Consider the following 18,604-nt stretch of genomic DNA (forward strand, 5'->3'; position numbering starts at 1 on the left):
TGGACAGATGCCCTTAGAGAATATATATCCACGTCTATAATGCAGACCAAGAGAGGCGATGAGCAAACTGACAAGAAACAGGAGCTCAGAGAGCTGAATATGCACATGTGTGTGAACACACAGCTAGTCACAAGGGCCGCCATGCACACTGGGTTACCAGCAACAACCTATTCACAGGCTGGGGAAGAGGCTTGTGACAGTGCCATTCCGGGGAGCAGAGACACCAAGCCTGAAGAGCCTTCTGCTTGCTCGGTTGATGACAATTTTCTTCCAGCCACAGGATTCTGCAACCTTTGCAACTCACAGTGCAGTATTCGTGCCAATTTTAAATTTTGCTATTAAATTTCAGTGGTTCAAATGTGAACTTGTCTCGATAAAAAATGCGGTTGACCATATAATGTGACTGCACACACGAGACTGTAACATCGTAAGCCTAGACTTGTTGCAGTGTTATCTACTTATTGCAAAAAGAGCCGTCTCGTCCTTCTCATTAAATAATGAATCATCACATTAGTACAATACAATCTTACACTTTTAAATAGACTATATATGTTAAGGAAAAGGGGTGATGTTTTCCTCCTTTGTAACACCTGTTTCAAGAGTTTAATGAATTAGGGTATTAGTTTTAACCTTGGGGGTTGGGGGAAGGTACAAATTTGTCTTATTAGGATATTTCAACCAAGTATGTCTTAAGGCTATAGTTTAACATTTGGTTTTAAAAAGAAAGAAAGATTTCATTTAAAAAATAATTTAGTGAATTACATTCTTCCATAACTTCCACCCTAATTAGTTACAAAGATAAGTCTAAAGAATCTTAGTTTTCCTGTACTAATTTACATTTATATTTAAAGATTAATTTTACTTGTATCTTAAAACAAGAATTTTATGTTGGAAAAACAAAAAAGAACTAAATACATTTGTATAAAGGCAGTCAATGCCCCGTGGCCAATCCTCTGCCTCAGTATTTTCTACCACAACATGAAACAGGTCTGCAGAGAGGCTTAGCTTAGGCTGGTAAGATTCACCTTCCCCAAGGGATTGTGGTTTGCAGATCTGAGGAATACACAAAAAAACTGCATCACAACTTCACAGCTACAGTGATAGCATGAACACATGGAAAAAAATAAGTTCACTCGAACAGGATTTAGAAAGGTCAGGGTGGGACCCAGGGGAGGGCCAGGGTAGCACCCTGTGTGGTGAGGTTTACAGTCAGTCGTTCGATAATGGAGAGTGTGTGTGTGCACGTATGTGTGTGTATATACAGATATCTCTCTTTATAAATAACCGGTTCAGTCCTTTACAAGCCTGTAGATGTGATGCTGTGCTCCATGCTCACTATTCGATACTTCAAACACACAGGCCATGCAGAGCAGAGTCTCTTGTGTATCCCTGTTTGTTACCACCTGTTTAAAAAGAAAGACATATGTACCATCAGGCCACATAGATGACAGCACGGTCAATCTGTGTGACACGCAGATTACAAGTCTCACTGGGACCCCACGAATCCCACCTGCTGCTGTTGCTGCTGCTCTCGGCTGACACAGGCTGGCCCTCTCACAGTGTGTTAGGAAATACCCATTCATTGCCCCCATGGGTTTCTCTTCCTCACATCTATGATCTTAGAGCCTCTTTCAGATCTGAGCTCTGGCTCTCCTCCTCATACTGGCCTGAGGCCCCCATGCTACCTCAGAAGGAACATTTTGAAGGACAATCTGATCAAATGTACCTCACAACACTTCAGTGGTTCTCTGTGACTTTCATGTTGAAAAACATTTTGAGCTTGAGTGCCTTATCTAGCTTGTCAGGGGCCTAATTTCCCCTCTGCAATGGTCTGTTTCACCCATGTAAGTCTCTCTTGCCTCCAAGCTCAAGGTCCCTGACCGAAAAGAATAAAGGCTCACTTCTGATTTTCTCCATGGAGTTCTGTGATTCATATAGACTGGTGTTTTCCGATCTCCAGCTCCTCCAGTGAACTGTGAAGAACTGAGACCATGTCTCTGGCTAACCAGTTCAGGCATGGTGCATCATGATCAAGCATCTGCTGAGCGAATAAAACCTATGACGGCCACCAATGCTGTGTGCCCACTATGTATCTACCCCAGTATAAGATGCTTGGCACAGACCTCACAACTCTGTGACTGGATGCTACTGTTCCATGGCAGAGAGGAGGCTGAGGTGCCGCCATCTGCTCAAGACTAATGGGCTCTAAGCTGCTACCTCACCTACAGGTCTTCCCCCCTCTGACCTAGGTCACATCACCTCAGTGCTATGCCCATGTCTGCAGGACACTGGTGATAATTTTAGTTTCCATCTGTCTCCTGGATGAATGCTTGCCTCCCTCATCTGACCCTGGGATGGCTGCCCAACTCAACCAGTCCGTCCCATTATTCCTAGCACCTGATACCCAGGTATGCACTTGCTTGGTAAATATGGAAAACGTTTGCTTATCCTTCAACACACACACCTTCCTTACCATTCTTGAGAGTCCCTCCCCACCTATCTCTAGACTTCAATGGTGTCTCATTCGGAAATATTCAACAATCTAAATGACTGTGTATCTATCTTAATCTGCTCATTTTCTTCCTCGACTCAAAGGCCACAAGTTACCATGGCACACTGTGATGGTAAAATCACTTCTCAGGAGCCCATGGTGCAACGGAGGGAATTTAAAGATGCTCACTGGTCATCCTGGAGGTGAAGAATACAGATCTGAGTGAGCCATTTACTAATGGAGACAGCTATGGAGCCTTTAAATAGCTTATCTGGGCACATAGAGAAAGCTTCAGTTCAAGCTTTCTGACTTCATGACTCAATCACCATGTCATAGGGATTCCTTAGCCACAAAAATGATACTGTAGTTCATGGTGAGACTTTTACAGTAACAGTTACAAAGGTTCCTGAATTATCAGACATATCCATTTTCTTGTAAATCCACTCCGTCAGTCCATCCATCCGTCTATCCTCAGGAGTTAAAAACCCAGGAACTGATGTATAGTAGGACAAGTTCCCTACCACTGTGAATCCCTAGGCTTCTTTTCATTTTGCTTATATTTTATTTGATTTTTATCTTCTATGTGTGAGTAGTTACCTACATGTGTGTATGCATAACATATACCTGGTGCCCTCAGAGGCTACAATCAGAAGACTGTTAGAGCCCCTAGAACTGGAGTTACAGATGGTTATACGACAAGTGTAGGAAACTGTAGGAGCAAGTGCTCTTAACAGTCAAGTCAGCTCTCCAGCCCCATCTGTTCATTCTTTATTTTAAGGCAGGGTCTCACTAAGACACCTAGGCAGACTTGAATGTGCAATCCGCCTGCCCTGGCTTCCTCAGCAGGTGAGATTTACAGGCCTATTCCACTAGGGCAAGAAGACAGCAGGCACATGGTTCACCTTTGTCCTTCCCGCCTCTGCTTGGGGCTCTCACTGCCTTTATGTGTTCACCTCAATCCCAATGCACAGGATGCAACCAGACAGCCTAGCCTACAGGTCATGGGGATCTTAAATTGGCCCAGTGACCCACTTTTACTTAGCAAAGTGGTAGCTGCTAACAAGAGCTAGAAAGTACAACTTCTCCTGTCCATCAATTGGATGTTTTGGAATCCTGAAGTCCACTGTTTTCTAAGGCAATGATATTATTTCTAACAAATGTTTCTTGGAAATTATTAATTGCTTATATCAAAATACTTTAACTGCTTAATGACACTTTGCTGTTGCTTTGAGAAGGGTTTCCTATAGCCTAGCTTGGCTTTGAACTCCTGACCTTCCTGCCTCCATTTGCCAAATGCAGGAATTATATGTCTGTGCCATTATGACTGGCTTTAATGACTCATTTTAACCAAACCCAGTAAGGTCTGGAATGGTGGAGGTCATATGTCCCAGAGGCATGTTTGCTGACCGGTACCTAAGCTCTCTGACATCTGAGGGCCACATTCAATTCCGCCAGGCCCTCTGAGGCAGAGTCCAGACTGGTGCTATCATAATCCTCGACCTGCAGTCACAAATTCCTGCTAAGAGAGGTGGGTGGCTACCAGCTAAGAATTCAAGTCACTGCATGGTTTTAAAATCTAGAAAGAAGACCACACTCCCTGCCTGCTCCTGAGTGTTAAGGCCTGCAGTGCCAGTGCCGTGTGTGTGTGTGTGTGTGTGTGTGTGTGTGTGTGTGTGTGTGTGTGTGTGTGTGTGTGTGTGTGTGTGTGTGTGTGTGTTTAGGCCAGAGTTTGATCTTGCAAGTCCTCCTTGCTCACTCTTCTGTCTGACTTAATTCAAAATTTCCCTTTTGAAGATGTAATCTCTATCTAAATACAGAACGCACTGATTAGACTAGGCTGGCCAATGGCCTCCAGCCAATGAGCTACCCATTCCCACTCCCCCAGGGCTGGGGACTAGAGGCAGTGCCAGGAGCCCTCACCTTTTGTGGGGCACAGAAACAGTACCCAGCCCTCATGTTTGTGTGGCAAGGTTCTTACTACTGAATCATCCGCCCCAGTTCCCACAGTCTTGGACTGCAGCAGGATACAGTTCAGAGACTGTGCCCTGTCACTGCTGACTCTGCAAACTGGTCATCTTTTACCAAAACGATACTGGGGACTCCGAAAGACGAGCGTTTTCCCCAGACTCCCAGGCTCTAAGCTTCAGGTGCAGAGAAGCAGTAAGTTTATCTCTAGACAAAGTCAAGTTTGTATGCAAAATCCATTCACGCATGCTGATCCTAGGTCTGAGCTCTGAGATACCAGTCTCTGACGATAGTGACTCCAAACGCTGACTATGCCATGACCACCTAGGTTTGCATGGCAAGGGCCTTTACCTGTGCCACTTTGTTGGCCTGTCTGAAGATAGGGTTTCACTATGTAGTCCAGCCTGCCCTCAATCTCCTGATCCCCCTGCTTCAGCCTCCTAAGTGTGGGGATTACAGGCAAGTACTGCCACATAAGGCTTAAATCAGTCTGTCTTCCTTCCTTCCTTCTTTCCTTTCTTTCTTTTTTAAAAGGGAAGGGATAGGTAGAAAGGAGTCTTTCAAACCAAACCAAAACAGTACACATCTGATGGAGAACCAACACACCAAGTGAGGGATCCCCTGGATAAACACTCAGGCTCCCCGTTCTCTAACAGAGAAATATCAGAGGCTGTAGGACCACAGGGGTGCCCTTACCAGCCTCTCAGGAGAACTGGGCTCACTGAGTTTACTTTGGCATCCTGACCTTCAAATGTACCCTTGCTGAAAACCTGGCCTCCTTCCCACCCACCTTCTTCACTGTCCCCAACAAGCCTCAGTGCAGGCTCTACCAATGCCAACCGGGAGAGACAAATATTACCAATAAAATGGTGAAGTTTTCCAAAACGCTGTTCATCATATATTTCTCTGGTAGGTGTTTAAGCTTGTGGATGAAGTTGATCATATATTCACACATTGGTGAGCGGTTTATTCGGTACACGAATCGGCCATTCTCGAACCTCGCATACTCTGTCTGTGAGGAAAAAGAGGTTTGAGTATCTTTATACTTCCAACCAGAGAATGGCTGCTTTTGAAAGGACAAACTTTTCGACATAAGTCATCTATTGACAAGCTCTGTCATTTCTGTGGATTACTTAATCAAAAACAAACCCTACCTCTAAATTTACAGTCAGGCACAGAATCCATTATTTTTCAAGTTTAAAAAAATGCTGTAAAGGGTGATCTTTAAAGCAAGACAAATCCTTTCAGTAAAAGTGTGCGTTGGCTGGAGAGATGGCTCAGCGGTTAAGAGCACCAACTGTTCTTCCAGAGGTCCTGAGTTCAATTCCCAGCAACCACATGGTGACTCACAACCATCTGTAAAGAGATCCGATGCCCTCTTCTGGTGTATCTGAAGACAGCTACTGTGTACTTATATATAATAGATAAATAAATCTTAAAAAAAAAAAAATGAAAATAAATAAAAAAAAATTTAAAAAAAAGTGTGCGCGTGTGTGTAAGGGGGGGGGAGAAAGTGTGTGTTCCAATAATCCTAAGTAAGAGGCAAAGAAACACAAACTTAGAGGACACAATTCTGGTCCAGAAATATATAAATTGCTAGTACTGAACCGGAAGGGTCTGCTGAGCATGGTGAGTGGAAGCCATAGGAGTGACCAGTAGGCCTGGATACATAGAGCTCAAAACCTTAAGGGAGGAATCACTGTGGTTAAACTGGAGAATCTGCTATGTTGGATACTCTGAGACAGATCTCTCCATGTAGCCCTGGCTGGCCTGGAGGTAGCTATGAAGGTTAGGCTGGCCTTGACTCCTGGGATTAAATACATGCACCACGGGGTTGGGGATTTGGCTCAGGGGGAGAGTGCTTGCCAAGGAAGTGCAAGGCCCTGGGTTCGGTCCCCAGCTCCAAAAAAAAGAACCAAAAAAAAAAAAAAAAAACATGCACCACCATGCACAGCTCTGTAGAAAGGCCTTTGATAAAGATCTTTAGATCAGGCTCCCAAACCCAAAGCCCATCTATTCTAGAAATTAGAATCTAGGAATAGGAATCCAACACAAACCACAAAATATTCAGAATTTAACAAGAAACAAAACAGACATGATAAAAAAAAACATAAAATTCTAACAAAACAGAATGAGACAGAAATGCAAATAAATTTATATTAATAATACATCATTTTAAATATAAGTATATTGTTCAAACCATCTGCCTTTCTCTACATTAAATGAAGTGCACATTGTTTGGAACTAGGCAGGCTGACTCCTAGCTAAGCAAAGATAGAAAAAGAATAGTAAGAACAATTTGTTGCACCTGACCCTAGAACCTAGTTATAAAATCAGGGCCCAGAAGCTCCTAGGATAAACAGGAATGTTACAGAGAAAGATTTGGCTGGAAAAAGATTACTACTTAATAAGTATATCTATTTCCACTTGTATTTTGTATGGGTAGTGCACGTGTGTCACTGCATGCATGTGGAGATCAAAGGAAAATCTACAGGACTTGGTTCTTTCTCTCCTTTCTACCGTGTGGATGCTAGGAATTGAACTCAGAATCTTAGGCCTAGCAGCAAGCACCTTACCCTCTGAGACACCCTCTGAGCCACCCTCCCCACGCAACCCCCCTTTAATCCTAATTCTGTGCTCCTGCTACGCTGTCAGGGCAGCCACACCACCGACACCCCAATTTCACTATCCTTAGTGTTCAGGATTCCTAACTGATATTTCCTGTCTCTCAAGCCTTCTCTTGTATCACTAATTATCCCCTATTTGTCCCTTGAAAAGGTACTTCCTGGTCATTGCTGCTGGCAAGCATAAAGAGTGTGACCTTGGCTCTCCTCCTCTTTAAGCTTTAATATGCAGTTACTAAATTCCATTTAAAACCTCTTATAGGAGCCATTTCCTATGGGAAGGCCCATGACCCTTGTTAAATTCACCATCAACTCAACCCACCCGTATCCTTTCCTGCCATTTTAACATCAGTCTTGCATGGCCAGAGCTGTGCTTAGGAGGCTCCAGGACAGCCCACACCCCCAGAGCTGTCTAAGCTCTTAAACCCACCCCTCTCCTAACAGGCAGCCTCCAGGCTTGGCTAGGAAGCTAGAGCCTTGCCACAGGCAAGTTGAACTGATGCAAAAATAAACCCTCAATCTTAGATTGGGGACCCGACTGCCAACTACAAACTTTATTTGATAAGACAAACAGGTCTCTAAAAGGTGCAAGTTGAATGCAGCTATTTCCTAACACAGGATGGAATGCCTTGCTTTTCTGTATTTGTTTTGAGACAGGACTCTAGTAAGTAGCCCAGGCTGTCCTAGAACTCAGGAATCTTATGCTTCACCCTCTCAAGTGCTGGGATTACAGGCAACACTCCCTTCTGAAATTTAACCTAAAAACAGTTAAAATGAAAACAGAAAACAAAACAAAAAAACCCTCAAAACCAAAAACACCCCCACCCCAAGAAACAGTATCAGACAGGAGGTGTCAGGTTTCAGAAGGAAACCACCTTGATCATTAGCCCCAAGGCCTGCAGCTAGGAAGTGGGGAAACATCTGACCTAGAAGCCCTGCCAGGACCCCAGGGGGGCCTCTCACAAAAGAAACCAGGACTCCCTCAGAGAAGGCTAGCCCAGAGCACCCTGGGATCTCAGGCGTGTAACCAGGAAAGGTGCAAAGGGAAGGGAAAGGACACCGGAAAAGGTCCTCACTGACCGGAAGGTAATGGACTTACCTCTACTTTCTCTACTACTTGTTTCCCAAAGGAGCACACTTTGGTGGAACAGGTAACTGTCATGTTTTCAGAACTCTCGTACTGACTGCTCACACCATAAAAGGCCCCGGCGTCATCTTGGATATTGCAGTTTAAGTCCGCCTGTGGGAAGGAAGTAGGGCAGGTTATTCTCTCATCCTAGGGTCACAGTGGCAAAGGAGCACTCTGGTAAGCCATTTAACAGCTAAGCAGTGAGGAAGAGACAGCCTCCTCTCTACAAATACCGGTTTGATGGAAAGCACTTCCTTCCCAGGTGGGGCTGAGCTTGCTGTGTAGCTGAGGATGACCCTGAACTCCAGTCTCTGCCTGCTAAGAGCTTACAGGAATGTGCTACCATACCCAGTTCCCAGGTTCCAGGGGTGGAAACCAGCCAGGGCCTCGTGTATGCTAGGCAAGCACCTGAGCCTGCAGTGGCGGGTACACATCTGGAAAGTGTTCTCTTGAGAGGACATGCTACCAGGATGCATTCAGCCTGACGTCCCTGCATTCAGTATTGGAACAGAACTGTACCCTCGTAATGAAAATTCTAAAGTTTCTAAAGTGTGCAAAGCAGGGCATGAAATGACTGTGTCCTCTGCCAATCTTGTGAGAGACTTAAAAACAAAAATAAACAACAAAAACACAAGTCCCTGCAGCTGACTCATCACTGCTACAAAGACGATTACCACATCCCAAAGTCTTCCTATTAATGACCACCCTAAACCACAGCTACTCGCGTAACACATTCTTATGAATGGCCTAGCATGTAAGGCTCACATTGGACATGATGGCACCAGGCTATAAGCTAATGCAGGAAACAAGCACAGAGGAAAGCCTATACAGTCAAAGTGTCACACCAAGGATTAATGGAGGTCTTATATGCAGAGAGACAGGAGGTCTGGAGGTTTCTTCCCAACTCATGTGCTCATGCATGAACCAAGGAAACGAAGAGGTACACAGATATAGCTCAGGCCGTGGAGGGCTAAATAAAAAGAGCAGGTTGCATCTTGGAGCAAATGGGAGACCAGGAAATTCTGGTGCCAGGATCAGAGCACAACGTCTGTGGGGCACCACTGAGGAACGCCATGGCCGTGGGCGTATGCTATTGCTGGTGGTCTGACTGTGGTGGGTGTGCAATTCCCACAGCAAATGTTAGGATGTGAGGCTCTGGGGGATGTGATCAGGAGTCTGTCCTTGTAAAAGAATGAACAATCATAGGAAAGGACCACGCCCTCCACTACAAGAGGCCTTCCCAGACACTGGTATCTGGACCCTGGACCTTCCAGTCTCCCAAAATTCAAATGATAAATCTGGTTCTGTATATCCAGAGTTCCCAGCACACTGGTTAAGAACAGCACCCGAGGAGCAGGTTGCAACCAGTTGTTGTCTGTAACAACTCAACAGTACATACATGCCTGTGCAGGAAAGAAGGTTCCAGATTACTCTTCCTCAGTTTCAGCTTCAGAAAGTTCTACCTTTATAGAGGGATAACTATAAGCAGAACATGCCTATAATCCCACACTCAGACACAGAGGCAGGAGGCTCACCGTAAGTTCAAAGCCAGTGTGCTCTGCATAGTAAGTCGCAAGCTAACCACACTAGTGAGATCAAGTCGGGGATGGGGAAGGAAAAACAGCAACAACGAAAAGGGCCTATAAAACAATGATGCAGCTTAATATTCTAAATTAAACAACCTAGGTCGTTTGGATTATTCCTTATTTTGGAATAAGGAGTTGAGGAAACAGGAGATGAAGACTGGGCAGATGTAGGGCTGACGGAACAGGGACTACTTAAAACACCTATGATGACTTGTCAGTGTACATCACATTTGAAAATATCAACCAAATGAGAACTACAGTAATGGTTTGACATCAGCAAAGCCTATGGCCGTGTTCAGTGTTCACACCTCCATCCCCATGAGCTGAAGGGAAAGACACCCCTAGTGGCTGCAAATCTAGACCCAGAACAAGAGTGAACTGGGTGTTCCATTTCTTTACTCCCCGTGTTAACTGGTAGTCTACGTCAAACTCTGTAAAGAGAGAGGGAGAGGCCAGAAGTGGCTGAGCCGCCCTTCATCCTCACCATCACTAAGCAACTGTCATTCACTTACAGGCAGGTCTGTCAACAGAAACCAATGGATGGGGTTGTACCTGGGGCACTGCCTCTTCAAGCTAGAGCTGCAATGCAGGAGGCTCAGACAGCTCTAAGCCGTTACACACTTAACTCCAGAGAAGACCCTGTAGTGCACCTGTGCGTTTTGAGAAAGGCTAATAACACGTGTTATTAGCTAATGGATGCTAATTTAAAGCACAATGTGCTGCGTATATAAAATAAGCCTCCAATTTATCATTTCCTTTATTAGGAATTAGGTAAACAGTATGGGGGGGTATCAGTAGGATTACTTAAAATGGTATGCACCCGATACTAAAAAGAAGACTTTTTAAGAAAAACAAATGGTTTCTGCCTCTGTCAATTCCCCACAGACCAGCCTCTTAGCTTAAGCCTGCACAAGACCATGCTCATTTGTACCCTGCCCCTGCCTTGCATCACTGCTGTGTCTCAGGGCCATGCAGATATGCTGATGAGCTAGATGACGGGTTGACCGTCTACCATATACTGATCCTGGAAAATGAAGTTATTGGTCAGGTGTGGTGGCACAGCCATGCAATCCCAGCATTACAGAAGGACAGCAAGTTTGAGGCCAGAGTGGTCTCCAGTCAATTCAAGGACAGCCAGGGCTACATAATGAGACCCAGTATCCCTCAGGGGCAAGAAAAGAAGTTACTAAAGGTCTAGAGGAACTGGGTGGTGGTGGTACACTCCTTTAATCCCAGCACTCTGGGAGGCAGAGGCAGGTGGATTTCTAGGTGTTTGAGGTCAATGTGGTCTACAGAAAGAATTCCGGGATAGCCAGGGCTACACTGAGAGAAACTATGTCTGGAGAAAACAAAAAGGATCTGGAGAGATGGCTCAGCAGTTAAAGGCTAAAAGCACCACCATGTTTTTCCAGAGGGCCTGGGCTTGATTCTCAGCACTCACATGGTGGCTTACAGCTGTCTGCAGTTCCAGTTCCAAGGGATCTGATGCCCTCTTCTTGCTTCCTTGAGTACCAGGCACTCATGTGGTACATAGATAATTTCACAAGAGTGGACACAGGCAAAACACCCAGACACAATAAATAAATAAATAAATAAATAAATAAATAAATAAATAAATAAATAAATAAATAAATAAATAAATGAAATGAATGAATGAATGAATGAATGAATGAATGAATGAATGAATGAATGAATGGAAATTTTAAGAAGGAGAGAAAACTTGAAGGTCTTGGGCTTAAGTTCAGTTGGTAGAATGCTTACCTAGCATGCACAGGACAGATCCCTGATTCAATCCCCCGCACCTCAGAAACTGGGCACTCATAAGGTAGAGACAGAAGAATCAAAAGTTCAAGGTCATCCCCTGTTACATGGTGCACTTGAGGCCAGTCTGAGGTGTATGTGATGCTCTCACAAACAAAACCAATCAAACTTCAAGGCGGGGCACACGATGTTCACCCTGGCGCTTTGCTTTTCTGGCATTTAACTTGTGATGTTCAGTCCTGGGATTCTGCACGGTTCATTTACCCATTACTTCAACATACCGAGAGAACCTCGAATTGGATTTGTAATTTCAGAATTTAGATTTTAAAAGGTTTCCCCAGAGAATGGCAAATCACCTAGTTACAGGTGACATCAGAATTGCTTTACAAAAACTATCTATCCACGTGAAAAATAATTCTGCAGTCACCAACTGTATCACAGATGCTCTTTAGAATGTTCTAGAAGGTACTGATGGCATTGGAACTATTCTAGAAAGACACTTAAGTCATAACTACCCGAGAGCAAAGCAACGTAAGAAAGAACGGGAGCAACAAAGAAGACAGCTATTCATGAGGCTGAGGCTCACAGGAACTCTCTACTTGCCCCAAGAAGTTCAAGGATGACCTTGGAATTCTGAAGGCAAGAAGATAAGGGAGAAAAAGTATGCTGCCAGGTTTTTGTTTTTGTTTTTAATCTAACCACAGAGTATTTTCTAAAAGCAAATAAACACAAAAACACAAGGAAAAAAAAAGCCATTCCTCGGGGTGCATACCAAACTTAAAATGCATCCCGTTCCCTGGTTAGTTAACAGGTTTACTATGGAGAGGGCTCTGAAAGGGAAGGAGTAAGCAGCCCAAGGAGGTGGCCCTTCTGAGAGACCCACTCAGCTGCCCTATGGATGTATGAATTTCAGAGCTCGACTCTTTCTTCTCCATGCAGAAACCCCTTTCCCAGCCCCCTGGCCCAAGATACCCAATGTCTAAGTGTTTACACATATTTCCTTCAGTACTACTCTGGATACAGTCAATGCTCTTCTTAGCTCCCTCTCTGTCCAATTCGCTTCTTACCAACGCTGCAACAAACTGTTGTCAGGGCTTCTATTGCTGCAACCGAACACCATGACCAACAAGCAAGTTGGGGAGGAAAGGGTTTATCAGCTTCCACTTCCACATTGCTGTTTATCAGCAAAGGAAGCCAAGATAGGAACTTAAAGATGGCAGGAACCTGGAGGCAGGAGCTGACGGCACAGAGGGCTGCTGCTTACTGGCTTGCTTCCTCTGGCTTGTCCAGCCTGCTTTCTTCTAGAACCCAGGACCCCCAGTGAATGTCACCATTCACAATGGCCTCTCGCACTGACTGCTAGTTGAGGAAATGCCTTGTAGGGAGCTCTCATGGAGACATTTCTTCAGCTGAGGCTCCTTCCTCTCTGGCTCTAGCTGGTGTCAAGTTGACACACAACCAGCCAGGACAAACTGCCACAGATTTAGAGGCTTAAAACAACACTACTTGATCTTGCACTCCACGCAGTCAGAATCCCTACTGGGTCTCACCAGGCTAAAAGCAAGGTATGGATTTGCCAGGCTGTCTCTTGTTGGGAGACTGTGGAAATCTGATTCTTAGCCTCTTCTACTGTCCAGGGTCACTCAAATCCCTCCTCTGTGGCTCTTGGATCCATTCCTTCTGTTCCTTCAACATCACTCTTACCCCAGGACTACACTGGACTCAGGTGGAAAATGTGAGCTATCCTCCCTGCACCTTGTGGGTAGTGTGACACAGTCACAGACCCCATAGATGCAGGCATGGCACTCCCGGGTCCATCAGATTCTGCCTAGCACAGATGCTGACAAGGCAGCCATAAAGGCCTGTTATGAGAAAAGCTTCTCCTTCAGTCAAGTGGACGGAACCTCTGGCCTGGCTGTTGACCTAGCATTCTGCTTGGACAGGGTCAAGAACCTGGCTAAGGGGCTGCCCTTCAGGAAGATGGTACCAGTCTTAGGAAAGGATTCGCTTAAAGCCACACAAGAGAGAACAGAGAAAAAACTAGTCTTTAATAAGACATTATACTTTTCTTCCAGAACTCCTGTCCCTAAGGCAACCGTGGACTGGGGCTACAACTTGGGCTCCAGGATCCTGCCCACTTTCCTGACTTACTAAGAAAAGCTTCATTTTCCTTTCCTTCTTCCGTTCTAACCATGCTTCCTTGTGTACCCTGGGCTTCTTTATGCTTTCTCTGAAGCCCCTCTGGCTAACCTCCATAGCAGTTTAACTGAAGTGGCGTGGCCCCATCCCCTTCTGCAAGCAGTGCTGATATTTGCAGTTTGTCTGTCCTGTGGATCTCATTTTAAACTCTAAAGTAACTGTCTTCCAATTCCCTTTCGATCCATCCTTAAGTTCTTGTATTAATGAGACTAAGAACGCCAAGAGGAGCCCTCAGTTTCCCTGTATCACTGCTTCTGGTAGTTTCCATCAGATCTCCAGGTGCTAGAAGACAATTCAGACACTCTCTTCAGTTTTGCCGAGCTCTCCTATTCTCTCCCAGTCTCTCCTGCGGGCTACCCCAGGGCTCTGATTACAAACCTGTTCTCATTAAGCCTCCCTCTGGTATTAGAGTTCCTTCTATCTAGTCCAGATATTCCAGGTGCCACTTCACCTGTCACTGCCTCGTCTCTGTCATCGGGACAATGGCATGGGCAGCAGGCCCTCACATTTCTCACCTTTACTGGAGAAGATGACATGAACAGCTGCTGTGGAGAGGACTGGGTGCACAGCAATGTGCGTGCAAGCTGCCGCAGTGATGATGGTGAGAAGCACCCACTACTCCTCCTGTCAACTCCACAACTAAAACACTGACCGGGACAGAGCCTCGAGTTCTATCTACAGACACCTTCACTTGGATTATAAGTATATTGATTATACTTGATAATCAATAAACATGATGGTGACCACCAAGACATCAAGCTTAGCCTCGGTCCACATGGGTGAACAGCAGCCAGGATTTTCCCAGATAAACAAAGTAGGATGTGTCCCTGGGTTGTGAGTTTCATGGTATGTCTGACACGCTGGGTTTAACTACTCAAACAGGTACAAACCCACCACTCTCTACCAAGGCATGTGTAGAGACACATTATGGAATCTCCTCCAGAAACCAACAAAAAAGAAGTCACTAACACCCTGGGTGGATTAAAGGCTCAAAGATCTGTTTGTAGGCAAGTTCTGGAAAGCAGGGTGAGGGTAGAGGCAGGTGTCAAAGGCAGATCAAACAAATACCAACAAAAAGTACCCCTGGGGCTGGGGATATGACCCAGTTGGGAGAGCGCTTGACGATGACCCATGAAGATTTGGGTTCAGTCTTCTGCCTTCATAAACCAGGAATGCTGGCACACGCCTGTGTGCCATGGGACGTAAAAATAGCAGGATCAGGAGTTCAAGGCCAGTCTTTGCTACTTGAGACCCTTTATAGATCTATTTATTCAAAGCTGTGGTTCACTGTTCAATTTCATGGCTGGGGGGTAGGGAGTACTTTTGGGTAAGCATTATAAATGCAATTATCAGTCCAGCACGGTAGTCCACACCTTTAATTCCAGCACCTGGGAGGCAGAGGCAAGTGGATCTCTGTGAGTTCAAGGCCAGCCTAGTTTACAAAGACAGTTCCACGACAACCAGGTTGTTACACAGAGAAACCCTGTCTTGGGGGGTGGGGAGGAATCTTTAAAAATGAAGCCTGGTCTAGGTGTGTCGGATCCTGACTCTGAAGAGGGGACCGGGCCATGGGCTAGGCCAAGATCAGAGAAACTGTCCCTATAAAACCTGTGGCCCCTGGAGAACTGGCTACAGGGGCAAAACCAGGAAGAGAGAAAGGTCCACGCTGTCAGTGAAGCCTGGAAGCTAACAGGCCACATAGAAAGGACACTCGGCTGTGTCACAGGTTGACAAGGCAAAGCTGCTGGACTGTGAGTAAGCGAGAGCTCTTAAGGTAGGGATATAAAGGGACAGGGATGGACTGTGGACATTCCCTTCACTCGAGAGTGCAGAGGGCTGGGCAGGAATCAGGAGGCTGCAGAAATGAAAATCACCCAGGACTGTCCTTGACCAGAGCCAGTGTAATAGGAACTGATGGAGGGGCCCTTTTCAAACCACTCTGAATCTCTCCTCTGCATCCTCTCTGAGCCATGATCAAAGGACCAAGATTTCAAATTGTGAAGCAATTTTTTCCCAATGGCAGCATCTGGCTGCTTGGCAGGCGGCACCGGGAACTGGGTCCTGCTGTGGGCGGCTGTCCAAGCCTGCCACATGGTGAGGCTGGGCCAGGCAGGGCACGCCTTGCGGGCTTTGCAGCTGCTCCCACAGGCGCCAAAGGACAATTGCTCTGCACAGGGCAAAAGGGCCCTGAGAGACTGGGCCTATCTGGGGATTGAAGGGGTAGGTCTGGAGAAAGCTGGCAGCCCCGGAGCCCTCCCAGACTGCTTCATTTGCATGCATCTGTACCTTGGCTCAGACCAGTTTCAGGGCTTTGGGCAGGGGAGGCCTGCGCTGTGCAGGACACTTCTCCAGTCTGACAGCCTGCCTATGGGGACAGGGAAGGAAGGAGCTGCCGGCAGGAAGTGGGCCCCGAGTGCACCATTCACTGGAGCCTTTTGTGCCCTGGCACAACACCCCTGCAGCAGAGGCAGCTCTCTGGCCACAGCTGTTTTAAATAAGAATAACAGGGATAAGCTCAGCCAGCCCAGCTCTTCAACTTACTTCCCACTAATTATGGCATATATTTACATCCACAAAATAGACGATTTTTAAAAACACCACCGGGACCCTTTATTGTGCAGACTGCATACCCCCATTTGAATTTCATAAACATTTAGTACTTCAAAGAATCTTAAAAGCTTGCTCTAATTACAATAAGCATAGTTTGAAAGGCTGTCTGTTTGCATTGCAAATTTCCCACCAATACCAGCATTCATTTACAAAAAAAAAAAAGGGGGGCAACTAATATTACCCACACAACTCCAGGTAAGGCCCACTGTAGACTACAGACTGAAACTGTGACAGAGGCAAGGTCTTAGCCCTACCAGCAAAGTCTCTTCTCGGGCAAGGGCTTTTCAACTGAGTCAGGTGATGAGTCCTGGGTTCCCGGTGGTGACCCGACCCTACCTAGTTCATCCATGTACAAAGACGCTGCCACTTGTCCAGAAATGGAACTGTTTTCGGGATTGGAGTTTCCACCCATGAAATGTCCCTCTTAAATAAACAACAACCACCAGGCAGCCAATCACGCACAGTAAAATGGCAATTGTATGTGAATAAGCTATAGGCCACCCAGTGAGATCCCCATGGCACATAACCACCAGCACTTTGGTATACAAAGGTCCCCATGCTCTCAGACACTTGTGCTGGAATTTAAACTTAAGTGGGAAGCCTTCAGTGTTAGTTACTACCCCAATAACTCTTCTACTGCTAATGAGTCCTCTAAGAAGAACAAAAACTAAAACATATCCTCAAATTCTGACAGCTGTAAGAAAATGTTATAATTGTAGTAAAAACACAAGTATCCATGTACAGTCCTCACAGACTTGGTTGACAGGTAACTGGGCCAAGAGTCTGTCTCACATTTTAAACTGTATTCTTGTATCTGCTTGAACTACTCGTAAATAACTTGTATTACTTTCAAAAGATTTTAATTTAATAATTTTCTTGACTCTGTGCGCGTGTGTCTGCACATGAGTGCAGGTATACAGGGAAGCCGGGGGTGTTTGACCCACACGAGCTAGAGCTAAGAGGTGGAGCTCTCACAGATTGGATGCATAGGATCTGAACTCTGATCCTCTGGAAAGCAGTATATGCTTTTAACTGCTAACCTCCAAGCCACCTCTCTCTAGCCCCCTACTTTTAATGAGAGTGAGAGAGTACTGACAAGGAATCTCGACTCAGCATACAGCAGATTGGAGGGTTCCTTGGATTGGAGGATGTAAACTCAGTATTAATGGCAGCTCCAAAGCATCTGAAGTTCCAGTTTCAAGGATCTGGCGCCCACAGACATGCCACCGATGCACACAAAATAAAAGTAAGTGAATAATTCTAAAAAACACACAGGAGAGATATATATCTTAGTTCCTAAGATATAACTACTTGCAATGATTTGGAAGGAAAACAAATTATTAAATGGATCATGCCTGGCAAGAAGATACAAAGTTATACATCTATAAGTTTCATAAAGATTTATTGTATTTTGGACTGGGCATGATAGCGCATACCTTAATCCCAAGATGTTAAGACATAGACTCAGAGGGCTTTCTGTGAGTTCAAGGGCAGCCTGGTCTACAGAGTGAATCCCAGGCCAGTTAGCCAGGTGACACCTACCTCTCAAAAAGAAAAAGATTTTACTTTTATGTGTGCTTACGCACATGCATGCAGACTTATTTTATTATGTGTGTGCGCACATGTGCACTCAGGCCAGAACGGGGTGTCAGATCCTCGAGCTGGAGTTACAGAAGTTGGGAGCCACCTGATGCAGGTGCAGAAATAGGAGCCCTAGTCCTCTGTCAGAGCAACAGCCTCTCTTGGCAGCTGTCATCTCTCCAGCGCCCAGCTCATTACTCTAATTACGTTTAAGAAGAAGTTTTCATCACATTATGAATATGAATATTATGAATGGGTTGTAAGGTGAAAACAAACAGCTTTCTTTACACAAGTATTTCCAATCTTGACACTCCTGAGATCCTCTCAAAGATACTAGCTTCATCTGCCTTCTTTACTGAGTGAAACGCTAACATTCACTTCCTCTGTAAATGTCATTTGGTAAAATTCTGCCCAGCCCAGCCCAGCATAAGGCTTCCACTGCCTGAGGTGTCCACACCGGTGTTCTGGGTTCTGCCATTTGCTTTGTTTGTGAGTCAATGAAATCACAGCACAGCTATTTTTCCATAGGAAGCACCTCAGGCTGTCTTGCCTTACTGAATGAACCCAGGTTAGATGCTCTGAAAATGGAATTTCAACAGCAATCAAATGAGCAAATTAAGAGTGCTCCTGATTTGGGAAAGAGGCAAAAGGGAGAGTG

General features: G+C 45.4%; 1 protein-coding gene across 5 annotated transcripts in view; it reads right to left on the reverse strand.

Annotated features, from left to right (window-relative positions):
• Window positions 1-713: 713 nt before the first annotated feature.
• Window positions 714-18,604, reverse strand: part of Tead1 (TEA domain transcription factor 1) — a 208,838-nt gene continuing 190,947 nt past the window's right edge. For all 5 annotated transcript variants that reach the window (XM_032892874.1, XM_032892877.1, XM_032892876.1 and 2 more), the window contains 3 exons: window positions 8,180-8,320; window positions 5,316-5,468; window positions 714-1,403 (listed from right to left, as the gene is read on the reverse strand). In XM_032892874.1, coding sequence (XP_032748765.1) covers window positions 1,290-1,403; window positions 5,316-5,468; window positions 8,180-8,320 — 408 coding nt within the window. In that variant the 3' untranslated portion in view covers window positions 714-1,289. The remainder of the gene's footprint in view (window positions 1,404-5,315; window positions 5,469-8,179; window positions 8,321-18,604) is intronic.

The sequence above is a fragment of the Rattus rattus genome, chromosome 2, assembly GCF_011064425.1.
Source record: "Rattus rattus isolate New Zealand chromosome 2, Rrattus_CSIRO_v1, whole genome shotgun sequence".
Taxonomy (NCBI): domain Eukaryota; kingdom Metazoa; phylum Chordata; class Mammalia; order Rodentia; family Muridae; genus Rattus; species Rattus rattus.